At 39.4% G+C, this 27,038-nt stretch overlaps 1 protein-coding gene across 2 annotated transcripts in view; it reads left to right on the forward strand.

Moving 5' to 3' along the window:
- LOC106871983 (translation factor GUF1, mitochondrial) overlaps window positions 1-27,038 on the forward strand; it is a 45,202-nt gene that overhangs the window by 13,281 nt on the left and 4,883 nt on the right. For both annotated transcript variants that reach the window (XM_089353444.1, XM_014918775.3), the window contains exons 2-15: window positions 6,825-6,879; window positions 7,499-7,604; window positions 9,009-9,157; window positions 11,488-11,568; window positions 12,636-12,797; window positions 13,101-13,165; window positions 14,557-14,669; window positions 15,809-15,899; window positions 17,394-17,523; window positions 18,713-18,822; window positions 20,586-20,713; window positions 21,910-21,980; window positions 23,703-23,804; window positions 25,616-25,749. In XM_089353444.1, coding sequence (XP_089209570.1) covers window positions 6,825-6,879; window positions 7,499-7,604; window positions 9,009-9,157; window positions 11,488-11,568; window positions 12,636-12,797; window positions 13,101-13,165; window positions 14,557-14,669; window positions 15,809-15,899; window positions 17,394-17,523; window positions 18,713-18,822; window positions 20,586-20,713; window positions 21,910-21,980; window positions 23,703-23,804; window positions 25,616-25,749 — 1,497 coding nt within the window. The remainder of the gene's footprint in view (window positions 1-6,824; window positions 6,880-7,498; window positions 7,605-9,008; window positions 9,158-11,487; window positions 11,569-12,635; window positions 12,798-13,100; window positions 13,166-14,556; window positions 14,670-15,808; window positions 15,900-17,393; window positions 17,524-18,712; window positions 18,823-20,585; window positions 20,714-21,909; window positions 21,981-23,702; window positions 23,805-25,615; window positions 25,750-27,038) is intronic.

Raw genomic sequence — 27,038 nt, forward strand, 5'->3', positions numbered from 1 at the left:
TATATATATGTGTGTATATATATATATATATATATATATATGGTTGGCGTTAGGAAGGGCATCCAGCTGTAGAAATTCTGCCAAATTTAGATTGGAGCTTGTTGTTGCCATCCGGTTTCACCAGTCCTCAGTCAAGTCGTCCAACCCATGCTAGCATGGAAAGCGGACGTTAAACGATGATGATGATGATATATATATATATATATATATATATATATATATATATATATATATATATATGTATATATATATATGTGTGTGTTCATATATATATGTATGTAAAAGTATTGAGGTCAATTCATTCAACTGAAGAAAACAGATGCTTCAAGGTAGTTCCCCAGGATGGTCACAGTTCAACGATTAATGGCTAAAGGAAGTAAAAGATAAAATGTGCGTGTGTGTATGTATGTATACGAATATAGATATATAGATATAATTATATGTATGTATATATATATGCATGTGTGTGTATACATATATATATGCTGGCTATGTCCAGATTGATGTTTAAAATCTTACTTGTTTGATGGTCGATTATATATTATGCTGTAATCTTTTATGACTGCATTAAATAAATAATATCCTACTGAAACAGCTGTAGTAAATCTTCAATACTCTTTGTGTTTACCTCATATATATATATATATATATATATATATATATATAAGGTTGAGGAGGGTATTGGATTTAACCAAACCCCAGAGGATACAGGTAATACCGAGTAAGTGCTGTATACCGACTAGTTTGCCCCAGTCGTTGTATGAACATGATTGGGTATTATAAGTCGTGTATTAGCGTGTGTATATGTAAATATATAAAAACAAAAGGATAAAGAGAGCAAAGGTAAGGTTGAAGAATTTTTTGGATAGAGTCTTACAGCTGTTTTTATATATTTACATATATATATGTATATGTATATATACACACATGTTTATGAGTTTGTGTTGCAAGATTCCTGATGTGGAGTTGTTTGTTGAAACATTGGTTGTATTTTGGGATGCTGTTTACTCTTTTACTTATTTCAGTCATTTGACTGTGGCCATGCTGGAGCACCTATAGTCGAGCTAATCGACCCTAGGACTTATTCTTTGTAAGCCTATTACTTATTCTATTGGTCTCTTTTGCCGAACTGCTAAGTTACGGAGACCTAAACACACCAGCGTTGGTTGTCAAGCGATGTTGGGGTGACAGACACAGACACAAACATGCACACACATACACATACATACACATATATATATATATATATATATATATATATACATATATACGACGGGCTTCTTTCAGTTCCTGTCTACCAAATCCACTCACAAGGCTTTGGTTGGCCCGAGGCTATAGTAGGTGTCACGCAGTGGGACTGAACCCGGAACCATGTGGTTCGTAAGCAGGCTACTTACCACACAGCCACAGTAATTTCTTGCTGTGAACAGTATATGTAATTATATGCTTCATTTTTTATTTTTGCCAAAAAACACACACACTATATATTCGTTCTTCACTAGAATAAGAACAGTGAAGAACAAATATATATATATATATATATATATATACATATACAAAATATTCTATAATTATATACATAATTATAATCAGCTAAGTGCCTCACCATGTACTGAATTAGAAATAAACACTAATGTCTTTTCAACTACCATAAAAATCTCCAAGACAATAGCACACTTTTTTTATGTTGGTAAAAAGAAAAATGATGAATCCGTACGTACATATTTAATCCTAACACTCGCAAATTTATAACTCGGAGTATCACACAGAGTAGAATAATAGGTAAATATAATTTACTTTAAATTCAAAACGCATCTGTGGTTAACCAAAGTCGTATGGATTCATTATTTTTCTTTTTGCCTATATAAAAAAGTGTGTTATTGTCTCAGATTTTTATGGTAGTTGAAAAGACATTAGCGTCTATTTCTAATTTCGGTACGTGGTGAAGCACTTAGCTGACCCTTGATTATAATTATGCATATATTATAGAATATTTTGAATAATTCACCTAAAAAGGTTTTTTTAACGTACTGACTACTTGGTAAAATTATTGATTATTAGCATTATTTACATTCAATGGATATTTGTCCTCATTTTGTTTGTTGTTAACACAACGTTTCGGCTGATATACCCTCCAGCCTTCTTCAGGTGTCTTGGGGAAATTTAGAACCTGGGTTCTCATTCCTAAGATATTTTTCGATGTTATTATTATTATCGTTATTATTATTATTATTATTGTTCAGGTCACTGCTTGGAACTGAACCCAAGATATCTTGGTTCGGGGTGAGCTTCTTATCTACACACGCACACATACACACACACATTCACACACACGCACACAGATACGTATCTATGTATATAACATGACACATTTCACCATAAAAAATAATCTCTAAGTAATTTCTTATTGTAAACAGTATATCTAATTATACAGTATCCCAATATTGTATTTTTATTATTTTTAATGATATCATCTCTAATGAATATTTTATAACCAGTGTTATATAAACCAGAGTCAGTATTAAAAATATTCTACTGATATACTATTTTTTAAAGATAATAACAAGGTTTTGTTATGTTACTGTAGCAAGAAGGAACTAGGTAGATCAATAATTCTTTTTCACTTATTGATGAATCTATTTTCTCCTCATCCTATTGGTTGTTATTGACCATCCATTCATCTGTTTGTTACTGCCCATTTTCACCATTGAGTGTCCCTGTTTATTGCCCAGCCCTCAGTTAATTACCACCCATTTCTGCTATAGGCTCTGAATTTCTATCCACTTTCACTTGTTAGTTATTGTCCAGTTAATACCCAGCCCTCAGCTACTAACTGCCAACTTCCATTTTTAGCTGATGTCCAGTTACTGCCCACTTCTGTTCTTGGCTGATGTCCAGTTGCTGCCCACATCTCAGTTAGTTCCTGCCCTCCCACTCTGTTAATGAAAGGGAAAAGATATTAAAAGTCTAAAGGATCAAATTATTGAGAGAAAAACCCGTAGCTATCATAAGAAAACAAAGAAAAAGAAAAATTGGTGGGGTGGGGATTGAGTAGCAGAAGACGGTGGGAGGGAGTAACAGGATGTACATCCCAGAACAAATGGAGTACCTCGTGGGCATGACCTCAATGGCATTGGTGCAGGCAATGGCCAGCAACGGCCATCTCACCTCATGGGGCTCATATCTAAGACGAGCTACAGTTATCCTGATTTTGTAGAAGAAATTGGTAGTGTGGTGTCCAAGAACACTTGTTTCAACCAAAGCTATGGAGTCAGAGTCGGAAACAATTAAGGGGTAGCTGGAGTCGGAGTCAGTAAAACCATACCGACTCTGATTCCGACTCACGATAGCTTTATTTTTTAATATAAACCAGTTCTAACATATAGGCCTACTCAAAGTACAAGCGTATGCATATGCTTTATGAGATATGTAGACCACAATCACTTAATTACGCAAAGAGGAGTCGGGAGTCAAAGCTACCAATAGTAAAGGAGTCACAGTCAAAGTTGTTTGTTTCGACTCCACAGCCCTGGTCTCAACGGCAGCCAACACAAGCTAACAGCCGCAGTTAATTATTGTCCAGTTACAGTCCATGTCTATTGTTAGATATTGTCCAATCGTCTCTTAGCTGTCATTCACTTCCTGTTAGCTATTGTCCAAAATACTAATAACGACTGCCCAGTTCTCACTCCTTGCTATTGTCCACAGTACTGTGGAAGAAAAGAAGTTAATGTTTTCGCTTCAGCCCAAGTAACAGCACCTCTTGCTCTCTCTCTTCTTTACTCTTAGATGAAAAGCAATTCCTAGTCTCTTCATGGCTACTGAATCTCTTAACCCCTATTTGTTTTAGGCTGTTCATGTTTAACCCTTTTGATACTAACCTTCCTGAGACTGTCCCTGGTTCTGTGATACAAACTTCATGTTTTAAAGTGATCTAAATTAGAACCTTCAATACTTTCTATCAAAAAATTTAAAGTTTGACAGGTTTTATAGGCACAGACATAGCTGTGTGGTAAGAAGTTTGCTTCTCAATGACATGGCTCCAGGTTCAGTCTTGGACTCACCAAAGCCTTGCGAGTGGATTTCATGGACAGAAACTGACAGAAGCCTATCGTCTGTGTTTATTATTTACATTTGACGGATATTTGTCCTCATCTTGTTTGTTGTTAAAGCAACGTTTCGGCTGATATACCCTCCAGCCTTCATCAGATGTCTTGGGGAAATTTCGAACCTGGGTTCTCATTCCTAAGGTATTTTTAGATGTTGTTGTTATTATTATTATAATTATTATTATTATTATTGTTCAGTAGTTTTATCTTTATAACGTGCTTTCACTTCACTACCAAGCACAGCTCTGTGCGCCTTGGGTATGTGCTGTGGTTTGCTGTGGTGCTCTTATGGTTACTGTATTGAAAGTGTTTTGCATAGGATGTGTGCTGTGCCCAGTAGTGCAATTTTCTGTATGTTATATATATTTGTAAGTCCTGGTGTTTTTGTTATGTATTTGTCTGAATATTTTTTTTATTATACCTAAGGCACCTACTATTATTATTATTATTACTATTAGGCTCAAAATTTCCCCAAGACACCTGGTGAAGTCTAGAGGGTATATTAGCCGAAACGTGTTAACAAAAAACAAGATGAGGACAAATATCCGTGAAATGTAAATAATGTACATAATTCCTCATCTCTTAAATATAGAACTTTAGTGTCTATGTTTGCCCACCAGCACCTGATAACACATGTTGGTGTGTTTATATTCCCATAACTTAGCAGTTCAGCAGAAAAAGATCGATAGAATAAGTACCAAGTATAAAAAAATTAATGCTGGGGTGAATTCATTCACCCAAAAATTCTTCCAGGTGGTGTCTCAGCATGGCCACAGTCTAATGACTGTAAAAAATAAAAGATAGTAATCAGGAAGTTTTTTTTATTAAGTTCTTAATTATTTTCAAAATTAATTAAGAAAAAAAAAGGTTGTATATTTCAGCAGAAATATGGCTAATTGAAAACCTTCCAAAATAATTTTATTTCCCAACACCAGCTTAATGATATTCATTAACAACAAAGTTTAATTACTGAATTCTTCATCATTTTTATCTTTAAGTTGTTTTAGTCATTAGATTGCGACCATGCTGGGGCACCACCATGAAGAATTTTAATCGAATGAATCCATGATCTGACTTTTCGTCCGATGTCACTAAACACAGCCTTCTTTCCTCGCATCTCCAGTACTTTTTTCCTAGTTTTGTATTGCTTAAATGAAAAACATAGATGCAATAACTTTCATCGACTACTTTTCTTTTGCTTTTTGGTCGTTACTATGAACTTTATCATTTCGGGATGGATAAATTAAAAATGTGTACACTAAATTTGCAGCACTCTCTATATATAGCACCATACTTAAAAGAGAGAAGGAAAAAGAGGAAGAAAAACTGTTAACAGAGAAGAAAAAAGAATGATAATAACAATCCTATAATGAGGCTCATTATAGTTCTGTGAATATATCATTAGAGATATTTCACCTTGTTTTCTAAAGAACTTATTTAAAATTGGACAAAAGTTGTTGGACAAAGAAAATCATTACACAAAAAGATGTCGGACAAAAAAACCTGGATGTAAAGACATTTGACGAAGTGATGTCAGACCAAAAGATGTTTGACGAAGTGATGTCGAATGCAAAGACATAACCCCAAATGAATTGACCCTAGTATTTGATTATCTTTTAAGCCTGGTACTTAGTTTCTCAATATTTTTTGTTGAACCGCTAGATTATGTGGGCTTAAACCCACCGCTACCAGCTTGTCAAGTGGTGGCAGAGGACAAACACTGACACATAGACACACACACATATAGGTATTTATATACATGTGTATACCACAGGCTTCTTTCAGTTTCTGTCTTCTAAATCCACTCACAAGGCTTTGGTCAGCCAGTTGGGAAGCAAGCTTCTTACCACAGAGCCATGCCAGCACCTGTAAAAATTTATTATTGAAAATTAATTATTATTCATTTTTAATGATGGAACTTAAAGTAGGACAGCACCGCATGCCTGGCATCTGTGCTAGTGGAGTGCTAAGAGCACCATCCAAGCGAGATTGTTGCCAGTGCTGCTGGACTGGTTCCTGTACAGGTGACACGTTAAAAAACACCATTTGAGTGTGGCTATTGCCAGTACTACCTAACTGGCCCTCGTGCCAGTAGCATGTAAAAGCACCCTCTACACTCTTGGAGTGGTTGGCATTAGAAACTTTGCCAGATCAGTTTGGAGACTGGTGCAGCCTTCTGGCTTGCCAGTCCTCAGTCAAACCGTCCAACCCATGCCAGCATGGAAAACGGATGTTAAACGATGATGATGATGATGATGAATGGCATGCAAATTTTGGGTTGAAAAATACTTTTTGGGAAAGTCTAAGGTTGCTCATAGGATTTGAAGCAACATCTTTTGTAAATACGACAGATGTTCTACCATTGGACCAAAGCAACCCTTTGAATTTCTCTATTTTAGAAATCTTGTTCTTACCAATGAAAATTTACATTGTTCATGTCATAAGAATTTAGTAACTTCAAGAGAACATGAAATAATTCATTTTTATCATTGGAATTCAAAGTAGATAAATCTATAAGTAATTGCATGTATCAACTTTTGGATTCTATATTTCAGCCTGCTGTTGTCTTCGTCAGTCATTGTCCACTTCTAATGTTAATTAATGTCCAGTTCAGTTACTGAAAGTATCTACTTCCCATCTAGTCCAGCACAAACTGTTAGTTGATGTCTGTTTCATTCACTAACAGTAATTTGATCATTTCAATTATATTTTCAGGTCTTCCTTTCAATCCTGTGTTCTACATCAAAATTACAGTTCATCTTCACCCAAGGTAAATCTCCTTAATTTATTGCACACACACACACACACACACACACACACACACACACACACACACACACACTCACTCACGGACATCTGTATTCTGATTGCCAAACTAACATTTAATTATTGTTCAGTGGAGATGATTACATATCATCATCATCATCATCATCATCATCATCATCATCGTTTAATGTCCATTGTCCCTACTGGCATGGGCTGGATAGTTTGACCAAGGCTGGCATGCAGGAAAGCTTTGCCAGACTCCAGTCTGATTTGGCATGGTCTCTACAGCTAGATGCCCTTCCTAACGCCAACCACTCCGAGAGTGTAATGGGTGCTTTTACGCGCCAATGGCACATAAGAGCACCCACTACACTCTCAGAGTGGTTGGCATTAGGAAGGGCATCCAGCCATAGAAAACCATGCCAAATCAGACTAGATTCTGGTGCAACCTTCATGCTTGCCAGCCAGAGTCAAACTGTCCAACCCATGCCAGCATGGACAACGGACATTAAATGATGACGATGATATGTAATCATGTTCCACTGAACAATATGTTTATGTATATCCTCAGCAAATCCTCTGCCTAGACGAATTAACTTTGATGTTTATTTACCATTCTTCAGGTGGACTTATCCAAATTTCCTGTTGAATACATTCGAAATTTTAGCATCATAGCTCATGTCGACCATGGTAAAAGCACTTTATCCGATCGTTTACTGGAATTTACAGGTAAGTGAAATCTTACTGTTTCTAATTGCCATCTTCAAAAATACCTATTAAGATTTTCACAATTCTGACCTTCTCCTCACGACTAGATTAAGACATTGGTTTCAAATCTTGGCACAAGGCCAGAAATTTTGGGGATTGACCCCCAATATTTATCTGGTACTTATTTTATTGAATAAGACCTTGAAAGGATAAAAGATAAAGTCAGCCTTGGCGGAATTTGAACTCAAGAATATAAAGACAAATAAAAAGCCACATTTGGCCCAACAAGCTAACAATCCAGCCTGCTCACCACCTTCGGTTGGATTAAGTTATTAGCCAAATCATCATCATCATCATCATCGTCGTCATCGTCGTCCTCATCATTATTCTCATTTAGTATCCATATTCCATACAGGTGTGGATCAGATGGTTTGACAGGACCATGTTGAGCACCAATGTCTATTTTTGCATGGTTTCTATGGTTTTATGCCCTTCCTTATGCCAACCACTTTACAGAGTGCTCTTGGTGCATTTCTGTGTCACTGATATTAGTCAAGTTGCCAAGATGCTCACAAGACAAGATTCTTCAATTGAGGCGGTGGGGTGGTGGTGGTGGTTATACCTGGTGCTGAGAGGCAAGGGTATCACAGGGGTATAGAAACAGGTGTCTTTGTTGCAGAGGAGGTCCATCACTGCCTGAACTGGGAAAAAAGTAATGAAAATGGTTGTGATGACGTATTGGAACATACCCTCAAAAAGTATATATACACATATATATATATGCGTATATATATATATATATACGTATATATATATATATATTTATATATATCATCATCATCATCATCATCGTCGTTTAACGTCCGCTTTCCATGCTAGCATGGGTTGGACGATTTGACTGAGGACTGGTGGACCAGGAGACGACACCAGGCTCCAATCTGATTTGGCAGAGTTTCTACAGTTGGATGCCCTTCCTAACGCCAACCACTCAGAGTGTGGTGGGTGCTTTTACTTGCCACCGGCATGAGGGCCAGTCAGGCGGTACTGGCAACAGCCACGCTCAAAATGGTGTATTTTACGTGCCACCTGCACAGGAGCCAGTCTATCGGCACTGGCAACGATCTCACACGAATGTCTTTTTATGTGCCAGGAAGGCAACGTTGGTATATATATATATATATATATATATATATATATATATATATATATATATATATATATTTATATATATGTGTGTGTGTATAGTGTGCAGGAGTTCCTTGAGATGTAATTTATTTTAGGAGTTACACAAGGGTAAAAAGATTGCGAAACCGTGAACTCACCAAAGTGCTGTAAGTAAAGTTAGTAGATACAAATGTGTGTGTGTGTATGTGCTATATATTTTGATGGTAGACATTAATAACGATTTTATTCTACCTCTTGCAGGAACGATTCCGACCACAAAGGACAACAAACAAGTGTTGGACAAACTTCAGATAGAACGTGAAAGAGGAATCACAGTTAAAGCGCAGACTGTCTCACTGATACATACATATAAAGGGAAACAATATTTACTGAACCTTATTGACACTCCAGTAAGTTGTAAGGGATTATGTGTCTTTTACAGATTGTATTTCAAATATGCCTACATACAAACATGCCTACATTTCAAATATGCCTACATACAAACATGCCTACATACAAACACACACGTCATGGTTGAAATGCTTTTGATCATAAATTTGTTCAGTCAGGTACAACATACCAGTGACGCTAATTCACTGCTATTACCTACATGTCTATATTACTATTTTAGGGCGGTGAGCTGGCAGAAACGTTAGCACGCCGGGCGAAATGCTTAGCGGTATTTCATCTGCCGCTACGTTCTGAGTTCAAATTCCGCCGAGGTCGACTTTGCCTTTCATCCTTTCGGGGTTGATAAATTAAGTACCAATTGTGTACTGGGGTCGATCTAATCGACTGCCCCCCCCCCCTCTATAAATTTCGGGCCTTGTGCCTAGAGTAGAAAAGAATATTTATGATTGAAAGGTGGCTGACTGGCAGAATAGTTAGCACGTTGGGTGAAATGCTTAGTGGTAATTCGTCTGCCATTAAGTTCGGAGTTCAAATTCCACCGAGGTCAACTTTGCCTTTCATCCTTTCAGGGTCGATTAAATAAGTACCAGTTATGCACTGGGGTCAATGTAATCAACTTAATCCCTTTGTCTGTCCTTGTTTGTCCTCTCTCTGTTTAGCCCCTTGTAGGCAATAAAGAAATAAATATTATAGACATAGGAGTGGTTGTGTGGTAATTAGCTTGCTTACGAACCACATGGTTCCTGGTTCAGTCCCACTGCGTAGCACCTTGGGTAAGTGTCTTCTACTATAGCATTGGGCCAACCAAAGCCTTGTGAGTGCATTTGGTAGACGGAAACTGAAAGAAGCCCGTCGTATATATGTATATATACATATATATATATATATATATGTTTGTGCGTGTGTGTATATGTTTGTGTGTCTGTGTTTGTCCCCCCAACATTGCTTGACAACCGATGGTGGTGTGTTTACATCCCCGTAACCTAGCAGTTTGGCAAAAGAGACCAATAAAATAAATACTAGTCGATTTGCTCAACTAAAGGCAGTGCTCCAGCATGGCCACAGTCAAATGACTGAAACAAAAAAAAAGAGTAAAGGAATATTACCATCATAGAACTGTCCTCTTACATATAGATTAAACCCAGCCACTCTCCAGCTACCTATTTGAAACCGTATGTGGTAATGGTACATCCACGCTTAGAATTTGCCTCACCTGTCTGGAACCCCTATCTTGTTCGGCATATAAATCTCCTGGAAACTGTTCAGGAATGTGCAACAAAACACACACCACAAAACACATACCCTCCATCAGGCATCTACCATATTCTGAGCATGGACACATTGAAGCTCAGACGTCTGGCAACTGATTTGATCAACACCCACAAGATTATCCACCACCTTTACAACAACAACTTTTGTTTTTCAAAGTTGTAGTGCACCTTGAGCACTGTATACATCAATTTCTTTCATATATATATGTTACATGCAAGGGAGCCAGTCCAGCGGTCATTGCCAGTGCTGCTGGACTGGCTTCCATGCAGGTGGCACGTAAGAAACACCTTTTTGAGTGTGGCCGTTGCCAGTACCGTGTGACTGGCCCTCGTGCTGGTGGCATGTAAAAGCACCCAGTACACTCTCGGAGTGGTTGACATTAGGAAGGGCATCCAGCTGTAGAAACTCTGCCAAATCAGATTGGAGCCTGGTGCAGCCATCTGGTTCGCCAGTCCTCAGTCAAATTGTCCAACCCATGCTAGCATGGAAAGCAGACGTTAAACAATGATGATGATGCTATTGTTTGTAAATTGGTACAGTCCCTTATGTAGTATTATGACCACTCTCCTACTACGATCATTGTACCACCATCACTCATATACCTTTAATAACAATTTATCAGTCTGTGCTGTGTGGAGACCAGCGTGTGAAAAGAAAAACCCAACATTTCATTAAAGGTGACTAAAAGAGGTTGAGCTAGGATTTGCACTCTGACCTCGTAAAACCCTCTCCAACAATGACTACCCACACAGACCCATGGGTTGAAGGGTTGTTGCCAGAGTGGTGCAAAGATGCCACCTGCCAGGAGTGAGGAATCGCCAGCAAATGGTGGATACTACTGCTACTACTACTACTACTACCACTACTACTACTACTACTACTCCTACTACTGCTACTTCTGACTACTACTACTACTACTTCTGACTACTACTACTACTACTACTACTACTATCAATCTACTATTTCCTTCTGACCCCTGCATCAGTTTCCTATACAGTGTGCCCCCCCCCCCCCCCATAATTCTATACTATAATGTTGTTATATCTATTTCTTCCAGGGCCATGTTGATTTCCAGTATGAAGTCTCTCGCTCAATGTCAGCCTGTCAGGGGGTTCTTCTCTTAGTGGACGCAAATCACGTAAGCAACTCTCGTTATATATTTTACTTAAGGTAATTATTGCACCGGACAAAATGCTTAGGGGAGTTTTATTTTAGCCCTTCACATTTTGAGTTCATATACTGTCGACTGTACTTTGCCTTTCATTCTTTTTTGGGATCAATAAAATAAGGACAAATGGCACCCGTGTAAAAGTACCCATTACATTCTCAGAGTGGTAGGCATTAGGAAGGGCATCCAGCTGTAGAAAACCATGCCAAATCAGACCGGAGTCTGGTGCAGCCTTCCAGTGTACCAGCCCAGTAAAACCATCCAACCCATGCCAGCATAGACAATGGATGTTAAATGATAATAATGATGGTGATGATGATATTGATGGATACTGGGGTGGATGTAATTGACCTACCCCTTTCTTAAAATTGCTGACCCTGTTCCAAATTTTGAAATTAAATATTTTATTCCATCAAAATATTGGTTATTTTCCATCCATGTGTCCAATATCTTGAGGAAGAAAGAATGATAGGTTGTGGCATTTATGCTGTCCCTAATCTGAACTAGCTATCTTCAGTTTGTTTGTTTGTTTGTTTATATTCTTACCTATGGTTATAAATGTTGGATAATAACTGAAAGGGTACAATTGCAAAGACAAGCAACCGAAATAGAGTCCCTCTGAAGGATCTCTGGAGTATCATAGGCGCAGGAATGGCTGTGTGGTAAGTAGCCTGCTTACCAACCACATGGTTCTGGGTTCAGTCCCACTGCGTGACAGCATATGCTGGTTTGCCCCCGCCGCATCCTGCTGGTTCCATACCCCTTTGAGCAACATCAGAATTCCCTCATCCATCCACAAACACTCTCCAACTTTTCCTAAAATTTATAAACTCCCTTGCCTCTCTCACTCCACCTAACCACCAAAGCTTTCCTCTTTCCATCCATCCACACAAACCAAGGCCTGCCTCTGGATCTGTTGCCTACCACTTCTACCTTCACCACCATCCACTCCTCATCCATTGTCGCCATGTGGCCAAACCACCTCAACATTCGTCTATCCAGTTTGGTTAATAATATCTAATATTTTCTTTTGTCAGGGAGTTCAAGCCCAGACAGTTGCCAACTATTATCTGGCTTTGGAGCTAAAGAAAACCATTATTCCTGTGTTGAATAAGATAGATCTAAAGGTTGCCAGACCTGAAGAAGTTCTGCAACAACTCAAATCTATTTTTGACATAGAACCAAGCACAACATTAAAGGTAAGTGTTTACCATTGTTTGTTTGAGTTTTTTTTTTTGTTTTTTTGTATTTTACAGCTCCAGAAAACAGTGTTACTAAGGACAGCTAAGATGCTTAGGACGATTCTTGCCATCAATGATTACATGTTGTAGCCTTGTTTTAGGACCTTTTCTTTTCCGATAGTCTAATCTGTTGTGTGTATATGAATAATAACAACGACGACGACGACGACGACGGCGACGGCGGCGGCGGCGGCGGCGTTATTATTATCACTATTATTATTATTATTATCATCATCTTTATTATTTATTTATTTATTGCAGGTTTCTGCTAAACTGGGTACCGGTGTCCTTGAATTGCTGGAGACTATAATTGAGCGTATACCTCCGTAAGTTCTTTCATGTGCTCTCCCTTCGATATTGCTTTGGCTCAAATGTATTAACTAAAGTAACAAACCAGCACTAGTTTCTGGGACCATCGTAGAGCTAATGTGCGTCCTGCTGTTATAAAGAATTACTACTTTGGTGAGAATAATGTCCACTTTGATATAATTCAATGAGAGATATATTTTTAATGAGAGATACATTTCTCCCAACTTCTCATGTTCTTGAGTTCAAATTTCATTAAGTTCCTATGAGCACTATCTTTTGAATTTCTGCCATTTTGGGGTTTCCTGGTATCTGAGCTAGGTAGCAATCAGGCCCTTTTGCTATCATTTCTAGGGCACCTACGACAATAGATATTGTTTTAGTCTTCAGGTTCCACATTTTGCAAATTTCTATTTCTAGATCTTTATACCTGCTCAGTTCTTGGTAGGTCTTGACAGATACGTTTATATCGATTGGGACAGTCATATCAATGAGGAGGCATGAATGTTGTCTGAAGTATTTCATTATAATCTCTGGCCTATTCGCATCTCTCTTTCTGTTAGTTTGAATGGTGAAGTTCCAGAGGAGTGAGATGTGATCCTTTTCAAGCACTGAAGGTGGTTTGTGTTCCCACCAGTTTTTATCATGGGGCAAGTTCAGGATTTTGCAAATTACTCAGTGAATATATTGTGCAGTTCTATCATGCCTGTTGTTATTATTATTATAATTTTATGTTTGACTTTTGCTTTATATTTGTACACAGCTCCAAGTCTCACCCAGAGACCTCAAGAGAAAACAAGTTAGAAGTTCATGTTGGTGTTATGCCTAGGGTGCCATATATTTGGTTTTGTACATTGTGTTGTTCTAGAGAATGTTTAAGAAAACATAAGAAAATTATGTTTGTTTTAAAATTTGAGATTACATAGAAAGTATTTTACGTAGGATATGGGCAGTTCCCATGAGCACTATCTTTTGAATTTCTGCCATTTTAGGGTTTCCTGGTATCTGAACTAGGTAGCAATCAGCCCCCTTTTGCTATCATTCTCAGGGCACCTATGACAACAGGTATTGTTTTAGTCTTCAGGTTCTACATTTTATTATCATTATCATTATTATTATTATTATTATTATTATTATTATTGTTACGAGCTGGCAGAATTGTTAGCATGCTGGACAAAATGCTTAGCGGTATTTCATCTGTCTCTACATTCTGAGTATGAATTCCGCCAAGGTTGACTTCGCCTTTCATCCTTTTGGGGGTCAATAAAATAAGTACCTGTTGCATACTGGGGGTCAATCTAATCGACCTCCCCTCCCGCTCCCCCAAAATTTCAGGCCTTGTGCCTATTGTAGAAATGATTATTATTAGTTGTAGTAATAGTAGTAGTAGTATTGTTTTTGTCATTTGCAGGCCACCAAGCGACAGAAATGCTGCATTGAAGGCTCTTACATTTGACTCGTGGTTCAACCACTTCCGCGGAGTGGTTGTCAGCCTCACTTTGCTGGATGGAGTCCTCACTAAACGTAAGTCAATCAATCATATATCTCTTTGAAACTCAAATTAACACAAGGGTTACTGTCATACAAGCTTTGTCATTCAATTCTGATCTTTCATGTAAACATGTCTAGCCATGAAGAACATATTACCTTCCATGAAAAACAGGAGGTAAAGGTTGGCAACAGAATAGGCATCCAACCGTAGAAAATCTGCCTCAAGGAATTCTCTCTGATCTATCCAAAATGGACATTGAAGTAATGATGATAATATGTATCATCATTATCATCGTTTAACGTCCGCTTTCCATGCTAGCATGGGTTGGACGATTTGACTGAGGACTGGTGAACCAGATGACTGCACCAGGCTCCAATCTGATTTGGCAGAGTTTCTACAACTGGATGCCCTTCCTAACGCCAACCACTCCGAGAGTGTAGTGGGTGCTTTTTACGTGCCACTGGCATGAGGGCCAGTCAGCTGCTCTGGCAAGTCAGCTGCTCTGGCATATGAACATACATGCACACACACGTGTATATATATGTATATATATATATCATCATCATCATCATCATCGTCATCGTTTAACATCCATTTTCCATGCTGGCATGGGTTGGACGGTTCAACTGGGGTCTGGGAAGCCAGGACACTGCACCAGCTTCCAGTCTGATCTGGCAGAGTTTCTACAGCTGGATGCCCTTCCTGATGCCAACCACTCAGAGAGTGTAGTGGGTGCTTTTTTACATGCTACTGGCACAGGGACCAAAGGAGCTGTCATCAGCCACGATCAGTTGGTGCTTTTTACATGCCACCAGCACAGAAGCTAGTCAAGGTGGCGTTGGCATCGACCACATTCGGATGGTGATTTTTACATGCCTTTGGCTTAGGGATCACAACTACAATTTCCATTTGATTTTGGTTTTGATGCACTTGACTCAATTGGCCCCCTCAAACACTCATGATATAAATCTGTCTCAGTAAACTCCATCTGATCTATTCAAGTATGGCAAAATGGAAAAGGGGGCAGTAAAACAATGATGAGGGTGATGGAGTTGAAGATGTCGGTGACAACAGTATCAGCAGCTCCACCATTTACAGCTGTCGTCAGATTGTTTTTCAAGATTTTTGTTGTATTTTATTTCTTGTCTCTTTCTTCATCTGCCTTTGTTAGGAGATAAAGTTATGTCTGCAGCAACAGGGAAACTATATGAAGTCCAAGAGATTGGATTTATGTATCCTGAACAAGTACCCTGTGAGAAACTGTAAGTAATTTAAATACCAAATACATTTCAAGACTAAATTTGTTTAGTATTTTTTTAGTTAGATTCTTAAAGAAATCTACTTAAAGCTAAAACCTCCTCCTCCTCCTCCTCCTTCTTCCTTTATTGTTATTATCATTTCATTATTATTAATATTATTATGATTATTATTATTATTATTATTATTGTTGTTGTTGTTGTTGTTGTTGTTGTTGTTGTTGTTGTTGTTGTGGAGGCGCGTGGCTTAGTTGTTAGGGTGTCAGCACCATGATCGTAAGATTGTGGTTTTGATTCCTGGCTGGACCGAGCGACGCGTTGTGTTCTTGAGCAAAACACTTCATTTCATGTTGCTCCAGTCCACTCAGCTGGCAAAAATGGGTAACGCTGCGATGGACTGGCGTCCCGTCCAGCTGAGGAACACATACACCATTGAAACCGGGAAACCGGGCCCATAAGCCTGGCTAGGCTTTAAAAAGGGTGCATTTATTTTTTTTCATTATTATTATTATTAAGGCAGCGAGATGGTAGAATTGTTACTGTGCTGGATGAAATGTTTAGTAGTATTTTCACCCGTTGCTAATTTCTGAGTTCAAATTCAGCCGAAGTCGACTTTGCCTTTTATCCTCTTGGGGGTCGATAAAATAAGGACCAGTTGAACACTGGGGTCGATGTAATCAACTCATCCCCTCCTCCAGAGTTGATGCCCTTGTGGCAAAGCTTGAAACAATTATTGTTGTTGTTGTTATTATTTAGACAGGAAGCTGGCAAAATCGTTAGCGGCATTTCGTCCGTCTTTATGTTCTGGGTTCAGATGCCGCCAGCGTCAACTTTGCGTTTCACCCTTTCGGGATCAATAAAATAAGTACCTGTTAACATCTGGGGTCAATGAAACTGGTAGCTTCATTCCAAAATTTGAAACCGTTATCATTTAGATGACAAGCAGACAAACTGCTTCGTGGTATTTCATCAATCTTTACGTTCTGAGTTCAAATTTCACTGGGGTTTGACTTTGCCTTTCTCCCTTTCGGGATTAATAAAATAAGTGCCAATCTCCCTATTTTGACATAGTGTGGTTGTTATAGATGAGCAGTGTCACTCATTTAGGACATTCTGTGAAAACATACCTTCTGCTGCTGCTGCTGGTGGCAGTGGCAGTACCATGCTTGGAAATAAGTGGGGGTTGGCGACAGGAAAGGTGTCTGGCTGTAGAAAATCTGCCTGAAGGGTACATCAGATAAAGATACTCTAAGATGCACTTTGCTAGAAGGTAGTTTGGTCATGGTTGGAATGTCTTTCTTCATTGGTCTGCTCACTGAGAATTGACCGACTCATCATCACTTTGCCATCCATCATCATCATTATTATCAGAAGAATCACTATTGTTGTTGTAACATAATTGTATAGTCTTAATAAATGAATCTAAGGATGGCAATCCATGATGAAATCAAGCAAGAAATAAAAACAACTTTCAGACGATTCTCACCTTACATGTTTCAGGTACGCTGGTCAGGTGGGCTACATGATTGCAAATATCAGAGACATCAAAGAAGCTCGCATCGGAGATACTATCTTCCATCCCAAGTCACCAGTAAATCCTGTCAAAGGATTTAAACCTGCCAAAGCCATGGTGAGTAAAATTCTTGTCTCCTTTCAACAGAAAAACAAACCCAAAACTGTTAAAAAGATGCTTAATATTTTCTTCTTTCATCTGTGAAAGATTTTTAATTTAACTGAACCAAGTTTGATGACTGGCACTCGTGTCAGTGGAGCGCTAACAGCACCATCCGAGCGGGATCACTGCCAGAGCAGCTGTCTCACTCCCGTGCCGGTGGCACGTAAAGAACACCATTCGAGCGCGATCATTTCCAGCTTTGCCTTACTGGCACTCGTGTCGGTAGCATGTGAACAAAACATTGGACTGATTCCTGTGCAGGTGGCATGTAAAAAAACACCATTTGAGCATGACCGTTGCCAGTACTGCCTGACTGGCCCTCGTGCCGGTGGCACGTAAAACACCCACTACACTCTCAGAGTGGTTGGCATTAGGAAGGGCCTCCAGCTGTAGAAACTCTGCCAGATCAGATTGAAGTCTGGTGTAGCCATCTGGTTCACCAGTCCTCAGTCAAATCGTCCAACCCATGATAGCATGGAAAGCGGACATTAAATGAAAATGATGAGGCGTAGGAGTGGCTGTGTGGTAAGTAGCTTGCTTACGAACCACATGGTTCTGGGTTCAGTCCCACTGCATGGCACCTTGGGCAAGTGTCTTCTACTATAGCCTCGGGCCAACCAAAGCCTTGTGAGTGGATTTGGTAGACAGAAACTGAAAGAAGCCCGTCATATATATGTATGTATATGTATGTATGTGTGTGTATATGTTTGTATGTCTGTGTTTGTCCCCCCAACATCGCTTGACAACCGATGCTGGTGTGTTTACGTCCCCGTGACTTAGCGGTTCGGCAAAAGAGACCGATAGAATAAGTACTAGGCTTCCAAAGAATAAGTCCTGCATGAGTCATCATCATCATTTAACGTCCGTTTACCATGCTGGCATGGGGTTGGACAAGTGTATTTGTGAAAACCAAAATAAGAATTTTGAAAGAAATATCTCTAAAATTAGTTTTTGAATTTCAAATTGTTATAGGGGTCCACCAGAATGAAATACTAATCAAAAGGGTCCATAGATTAAAAAAAGGTTGAGAACCACTACATTGAAGGGTCACAGAAATGTAATGTCGATGCTGATATGAAGTGATGAAGAATACAGGTAGATTCTAATTAATCTTTCTTTTTTATCCTCTTCCTCTCTGTCTCAGGTGTTTGCTGGGGTTTTCCCCGCTGACCAATCTGAATATGATGACTTAAGGAAAGCAATCGACAAACTGACTTTGAATGATGCAAGTGTTTCATTGAACATCGACACAAGGTAAATTCTGAGATAATTCGTTACATTGCCATCATCATCATCATTGTCACCACCACCGTCATCATCATCATCATCATCATCCAAAATATTGTGTTCAGCAAATTTAATTAAGGAACTCTTCTTCGTTATTTACATATTCCCTCCAGAGGAGTCATAGCAGTCCTATATTATCTACAAAAAAAATGAAGTAGACTGACATACCAAATTTCGAACTCGTTGAAGGTACGCGAGATACCGAAATATTGTGTTCAGCAAATTTAATTATGGAACTCTTCTTCTTTATTTACTATTATTATTATTATTATTATTATTAATATTATTATTATTATTACTACTACTACTACTACTGTTACTATTATTATTATTATTATTATTATTTATTATTATTACTACTATTATTATTATTCATCATCATCATCATCATCGTTTAACGTCCGCTTTCCATGCTAGCATGGGTTGGACGATTTGACTGAGGACTGGTGAAACCGGATGGCAACACCAGGCTCCAGTCTGATTTGGCAGAGTTTCTACAGCTGGATGCCCTTCCTAACGCCAACCACTCAGAGAGTGTAGTGGGTGCTTTTACGTGTCACCCGCACGAAAACGGCCACGCTCGAAATGGTGTCTTTTATGTGCTACCCGCACAAGCCAGTCCAGGGGCACTGGCAACGATCTCGCTCGAAAATCCTACAGGAGCCAGTCAGGCGGTACTGGCAACGGCCACGCTCAAAATGGTGCATCTCATGTGCCACCCGCACAAGAACCAGTCCAGGGGCACTGGCAACGATCTTACTTGGCTTGCCGGGTCTTCTCACGCACAGCCCATTTCCAAAGGTCTCGGTCCGTAGTCATCGCCTCGGTGAGGCCCAATGTACGAAGGTCTTGCCTCACCACCTCAGCCCAGGTCTTCCTGGGCCTACCTCTTCCACGGGTTCCCTCAACTGTTAGGGTGTGGCACTTTTTCACGCAGCTATCCTCCTCCATTCTCACCACATGTCCATACCAGCGCAATCGTCTCTCTTGCACGCCACAACTGATGCTTCTAATGTTCAGCTTTTCTCTCAAGATACTTACACTCTGACGGGTATTCACATTGACATTACACATCCAACGGAGCATACTGGCTTCATTCCTTGCGAGCTTACGTATGTCCTCAGCAGTTACAGCCCATGTTTCACTGCCATGTAGCATGGTTGTTCGTACGCATGCGTCATACAGTCTGCCTTTTACTCTGAGTGAGAGTCCCTTTGTCGCCAGCAGGGGTAAGAGCTCTCTAAACTTTGCCCAGGCTATTCTTATTCTAGCAGCTACACTTTCAGCGCACCCACCCCCACTACTAACTTGGTCGCCCAGATAGCGGAAGCTATCGACTACCTCTAGTTTTTCACCCTGGAATGAGATAGAAGTTGTTTCCTGTTTGTTTGCAGTCTTTATTGCACCTGAACATCTGCCACAAACAAAAACTAACTTGCTAGTTAACCTGCCTTTGATGTTGCTGCACCTCTTATGTGTCCATAGCTTGCACCGGGTACATCTTATAGAGTTACTACCTACTCCTTTTCTACATACTGAGCAGGGCCATCTACCTGAAGGGGTTTGTGTTTTATCTACCTTCCTACTTATTAGGATTTTGGTTTTAGCTAGGTTGACTCTAAGGCCCTTCAATTCTAGACCTTGTATTATTATTATTATTATTATTACTATTATTATTATTATTATTATTATTATTATTATTATTATTATTATTATTATTATTTTGCAAGCCCAGTGCTAGGACAAGGATGGAGGCTTGGATTCCTGGGCCTTCTTCATATGGATGTCTTTAGCCAACGCCTTGAACAAGAATACGATATGTCATCTATTACAACAGTCCCCAATGTACTGTATAAAGGTAAGAAGACTTTTCTTCTCGTTATGGCTGCAATTACAGTTGATTAAAGATTCCTTTAGGCATACTGCATTAGTTATGTTAACTTGCACTTAACTATATGTTCTTCGTGCAGAAAGCATCCCTGGAAAAGTTTCTACTGTCGTGATTTTAAATTACCTTATCAGTGAATAATTTTTTGCTCAAAAGCTATATTCTCTCAAAGTCATTTTAAAGTTTGGTAGGTATGTTTACAATTATGTTTCACTGAGGAGGTTTAATAAAGCTGAAACATGTCTGGAGTTGTCACCATACTTAACCAATGATAATATTTATTCCTAACTACACGTGTCCACTTAATTTTTAAGGATTTAAATTTTGGAGTTCTCTCCCTTGCTCTTCATAGCAAGCATTGTCATTAACACCAAAAACATGTAATATTTTGTATGAAACAAAGAAAGCCAAAAAAGGAGCCTGTACTCTGTACTTTATCACTCTACCTGTTAGAAATAGCAGGCAAATACTCCCTCAATAGGTTTATTTCATGAAGTCATCATGATCATCATCATCATCATTTAACATCCATTTTCCATACTGGCATGGGTTGGACACATTTTAGAGATTTCTAATGTAAACAATCTTGATTTGGAAATAATACATTTTTAAATCTCTCAGAGAGATTATGCAGTAGTGATACGATGAAGAAGCTGTATGCTCTCAACTTAATGTGACAGTCCCCTGAAGGGAATAATACTACTGTTGGTTAGACCTAGGAAGCTGTACCGCTTCCTGTCGCCCTTGACACATTTCCTGTGTCCTTATGTTTACAAGGGGGAGACAAGCACCTCCACCTAGCTAAGCCTACATCCAGAGACATGTTTCTGAGTCTTTGCTACTCCAGACTGATGACGAGCAAAGACTCAGAAACCTGTCTCTGGATGCAGGCTTAGCTGGGTGGAGGTGCTTGTCTCCCCCTTGTAAACATAAGGACACAGGAAATGTGTCAAGGCTGACAGGAAGCGGCGCAGCTTCCTAGGTCTAACCAACAATAGTATTATTCCCTTCAGGGGACTGTCACATTAAGCTGACAGCATACAACTACTTCATCTTGATTTGATTCTGATTTAAATTTTCTGTGACTCATCATTAATGAAAAAAATATCCTTCCTTTTTCTCATTGGTGGTTTTTCTGCTTTAATTTTGTATTTATTGAATTTCAGTTAAAATCCATGGCAGCAAGAATATAAAACAGTATCAGAGTGACGTAGTTGATGTACTAAATCCCTGCCAGGTACCAGTTAATCGTATTACAATCTTTTGGGATTTGAAAAGGATCAAATATAAAATGTGTCCCCAGTATTGAGTGCAATCCACAACCGTCACTATCATCATCATTGTTTTAACCTGGGCTGTGGAGTCGGATTTGGAAGCAATTAAAGGGTAGCTGGAGTCGGAGTCGGTAAATTAGACCACAGTCAGTTAATTACATAAAGAGGAGTTGGAGTCAAAGTTTTTTGTTTCGACTCCACAGCCCTGGTTATAACATCCATTTTTCCCATGACTGCATGAGTCGAACGAAGTTTGTTATGGTTCACTTTTTACAGCAGGATGCTCTTCCTGTCGCCAAACCTCCTCTGTTTCCAAACATAGTAATATTTCCCCATGACCAGACATGTTCTCATAGAATATTGGAAATGAATGGCGCTGATAGTATGATGGTGACTCTCTGTTTCTGTCTCTCTGTCTCACGATAACCCTTCATCAACTGACACAAGATCATCTCCTCCAATGCCCCCTCTCCTCTCAAAAGTTTTTGTCTTGCCAGTTACTTGGTAACCTTGTCAGTATAGGTGCCACTTAAAAAGCATCCAGTTCCCACTGTAAAGTGGTTGACATTTGGAAGGGCATCCAGCTGTAAAACCTGGCCAAAACTGACCTCGCCTGTGCTTGTGCCACGTAAAAATCACTAAGTCCACTCTGCTGAGTGCTTAGTACTAGGAAGGGCATTCAGATGTGAAAATCCTGCCAAAACAGTAGCAGAAGTTTGAAGCAGGTTTCTGCCTGGCCGGCTCTTATCAAACCATCCTTCCTGTGCCAGCATGGAGGGCAAATGTTAAATAATGATGATGACATGATGTCAAGACAAGACACTACACTTATACAACCACACATGTATAAATACACACACACACACATATATATATATATATATATATATATATATATATATATACACAGCAGGTTTTCTCAGTTTCCATCTATCAAATCCACTCACAAGGTTTTGGTTGTTATAGTAACTATAATGCATGTTTGTATATACCGTTGTCTTGACGTTATCTGATGGTTGTAAGCATGCCTCAGTCAAACAAAGCAACGTTGTTCATTCTTGGGGAGCTGTCCAGACACCAACTGTCTGTTGTGGCATGGTTTCTACAGCTGGATGCTCTTCCTAGCGCCAACCACTTTACACTGTGTGCTGGGTGCTTTTTATGTGCCACAAGGATGGGTGCGTTTACACAGCACTGGCATGGCTGCTTTTTAAGTGGCACCAGCACCTATAAAGAACAAGCCTGTATGTATGGATGACAGCGGTTTTACTTAGCTGGACAAGACAAGGCTGTATGTAAAGATGACAAGACAAGGCTGTATGTAAAGATGACAAGACAAGCCTCTGTGTATGGATGACAAGACAAGGCTGTGTGTATGGATGGTAGGACAAACCTGTTTGTGTGGATGACAGACTTCTATGAAAATCCTGCCTGGCCACAGGAAAATATTACCATGCCTGGAAAGAAACAAATGAAGGTTGATGACAGGAAGAGCATCTGCCTGTAGAAAACCTGCTTTGACAAATTCCATCTGATCCTGCAAATATGGAAAAGGGAACTTTAAATAATGAATTTTATATATATATCATGTAAGACATTATAAGTATTAATATTGCATGCACACACACACACACACGCACTCGCTAACCTTTATGTTATATATCTGTATTTATATATTTTTGTAGCTCCCTGATCCAAGCATTATTACTGAGTATCTGGAACCTGTGATACTTGGGACTATCATCACACCCCTTGAATACATTGGTGATATCATGAATCTATGCATGGTAAGGCATATCGTGTAATGTAATATCCTTAGTCTACTGTTGTGTGGTTGTTTTTTTTATGATTTTATTGTGTCAGTCATTAGATTGAAGCCATGCTGGGGCACCACATTGAAGGATTCTAATTGACTGAATCTACCCCAGTACTTACATTTTTTTAAGCCTGGTACTTTTCTGTTGATCTCTTTTGCCAAACTGCTAAGTTACAGGGACATAAACACACCAACAGTGGTTGTCAAGCTCTGATGGGGGATAAACGAAGACACACACGGATATATATATATATATATATATATATATAAAGAATGGAGTAAACGCATATTATAACTGCATACTTTTATTCCGACATATGTTTCGAAGAATATATATATATATATATATATATATATATATATATATATATATATATATATATATATATATATATATATATATATATATATATATATATATGTATGTATGCATGTATATATGTGTGTGTGTGTATGCATGAAGGTACTTGGCATAGTAGTTAGAGTATTCGGCTGATGATCGTAAGGTCGTGAGTTCAATTCCTGGTGCTGCATTGTGTCCTTGAGCAAGACACTTTACTTCACGTTGCTCCAGTCCACTCAGCTGGTAAAAATGAGTAGTATCTGTATTTCAAAAGGCCAGCCTTGTCACACTCTGTATCACGCTGAATCTCCCCGTGAACTACGTTAAGGGTACACGTGTCTGTGGAGTGCTCAGCCACTTGCACATTAATTTCACGAGCAGGCTGTTCCGTTGATCGTATCAGCTGGAGCCCTCATCATCGTAACCGGCGCAGTGCTCCCGTATATATATGACAGGCTTTTTTCAGTTTCTATCTACCAGATTCATTCACCAGGCTTTGGTCAACCTGAGGGTATAGTTGAAGACATTTGCTCAAGGTGCCATGCAGTGGGAATGAACTCAGAACCATGTGGTTGGAGAGCAAACTTCTTACCATACAGCCACCCCTGTGCCTCTCTTCTTTTTCTTTCCTTCTTGACCGCAGGGACTCATAAGGTTAGTTCCCTGGTTTCCATGATGTATAATTGACTGAGATCACAGATTCCCCCTTGAAATGGATGCCAGTCTTCTGAAGGGTTCAAGAACAACAATTTCAAGGGGAAGGGCCACAACAATTACGACAAATGGTACTTAATTTTATTGGCGCTGAAGAAATGAAAGGAAAAATTGACCCCAGCAGAATTTGAACTCAGAACATAAAGATCTAAAAGAAATATCACTAAGCATTTTGTTTGACGCGCTAACGATTCTTGCCATCTTTTGTGTATCACCATATATAGTATAATGATGATGTTAGAATATTGTCTATACTATATATAGGTGTAGGCATGGCTGTGTGGTAGGATGAAAAAAAGTCCAGAGAGGAGGAAAAGGAGGAAGGAGCAGACAGTCTGAAGAAAAGCACATCTTCCCGGCCCCTCCCTGGTTATTCACCATCTCCCTCTCTTTTATACTTGTGAGTAACCATGTGACTGCTCCATGGCAACACACCTGTTCTGCTCTGGGCCCCTCACTTTAACCCCTCATCTCCTACCATAAATCTGCTGTTCTCAGATTCCATAGATTTGCAGTCTGCATGGTGACCTCAGCCATGCTGGTGGCATGGAAAAGTAGCCAGTGCATGCTGTGTTTAGGTTGGCATTAGGAAGGGTGTACTGGGTAATGGACATTCTAATCTTTTAACATGTGAAGTGTTCTAATGAAGGTCGAATGCCTGTTTTGCATTTAGTAAGAAACTATTCATACGTGGTTTGTCATGAAGTTCTTTGTTCTTTGTTCAGGATCGGCGTGGTGTCTTGAAGAATCAGTTCAACATAGACGACAATCGTGTCATGATCACAATGGTCTTCCCCCTCAATGAGATTTTGGTAGATTTCTTTGATGACCTCAAATCAATGACTTCTGGATATGCAAGGTCAGTATTCAGCTTGAGAGCTTTTCCCCCAAAGTTGTTTTATACAGGCACACCTGTATACCTGTATGCACATGCATATACATATAATACACACATGTTCGCATACATGTACATGCACAGCCACATTCATGTATCCTTCATACACTCACCACATTTATACATTTTTCATACACACTTTTTTTTTTGTCTTGCAAGGTACTTGGTGATCCTGTCAGGGCAAGTGCCACTTAAAAGCACTCACTCCACACTGTAAAGTGGTTGCTGTTTTAAAAGGCCTCCAGCTGTAAAAATTCTGCCAAAATAGCTACAGAAGTCTGGTGCAGGCTTGTACCTGGCTGGCTCTTGTCGAACTGTCCCTTCCATACCAGCATGGCAGGTGGACATTAAATGATGATGTTGATGACGGCAGCAGTGGTGGTGGTGGTGGTTTATGATGATGATGATTATTATTATTATTATTGTTGTTGTTGTTGTTATTATTATTATTACATTTACTCACACATATTTCCTACACACATTTCTATGCCATATGTCTACATTCATCTTCCTTTTATCATTATCATTTAACATCCTCGTGCCGGTGGCATGTAAAAAGCACCCACTACACTCTCGGAGTGGTTGGCGTTAGGAAGGGCATCCAGTTGTAGAAACTCTGCCAAATCAGATTGGAGCCTGGTGCAGCCATCTGGTTTCACCAGTCCTCAGTCAAATCGTCCAACCCATGCTAGCATGGAAAGCGGACGTTAAACGATGATGATGATGATGTTTGCTTCCCAGCACTGGCATGAGTTGAACATTTCAATAAGGAACCTGCAAGCTACCGGGCTGCGTCAAGCTCCAGTGTCATCTTTGGCACAGGTTCTTACAGCTGGATGCCCTTCCTAAACCCAATCACTTTACAGAGTGTACTGGGTGCTTCCTTCGTGCCACCATCATTAGTAAGGTTTCCAGGTAACTTTCAGAAAAGAACAGAAGAAAAGGAAAAAGACCAAGCTATATGTCTACACCACAATACGATATTCTCTACAGCATAACCACACATCCACACTACATCCCATACAACATAATTTGGCCATCCTACTGTGACTACACTATAACCAATACATGTCCAAGTTTGTCCCCACTGCGTGGCACCTTAGAAAAATGTGCCACCTGATGATGTAAAGCACTCGTGGCGGTGGCACATAAAAGCACCCGCGCAGTGTCACGTAAAAGTGCCAGTGTGGTGTCACATACAAGTGCCATGTAAAAGCACCCAGCACACTCTGTGAAGTGGTTGGCGTTAGGAA

This window comes from Octopus bimaculoides, chromosome 6, assembly GCF_046866305.1.
Source record: "Octopus bimaculoides isolate indiv1 chromosome 6, ASM4686630v1, whole genome shotgun sequence".
Taxonomy (NCBI): domain Eukaryota; kingdom Metazoa; phylum Mollusca; class Cephalopoda; order Octopoda; family Octopodidae; genus Octopus; species Octopus bimaculoides.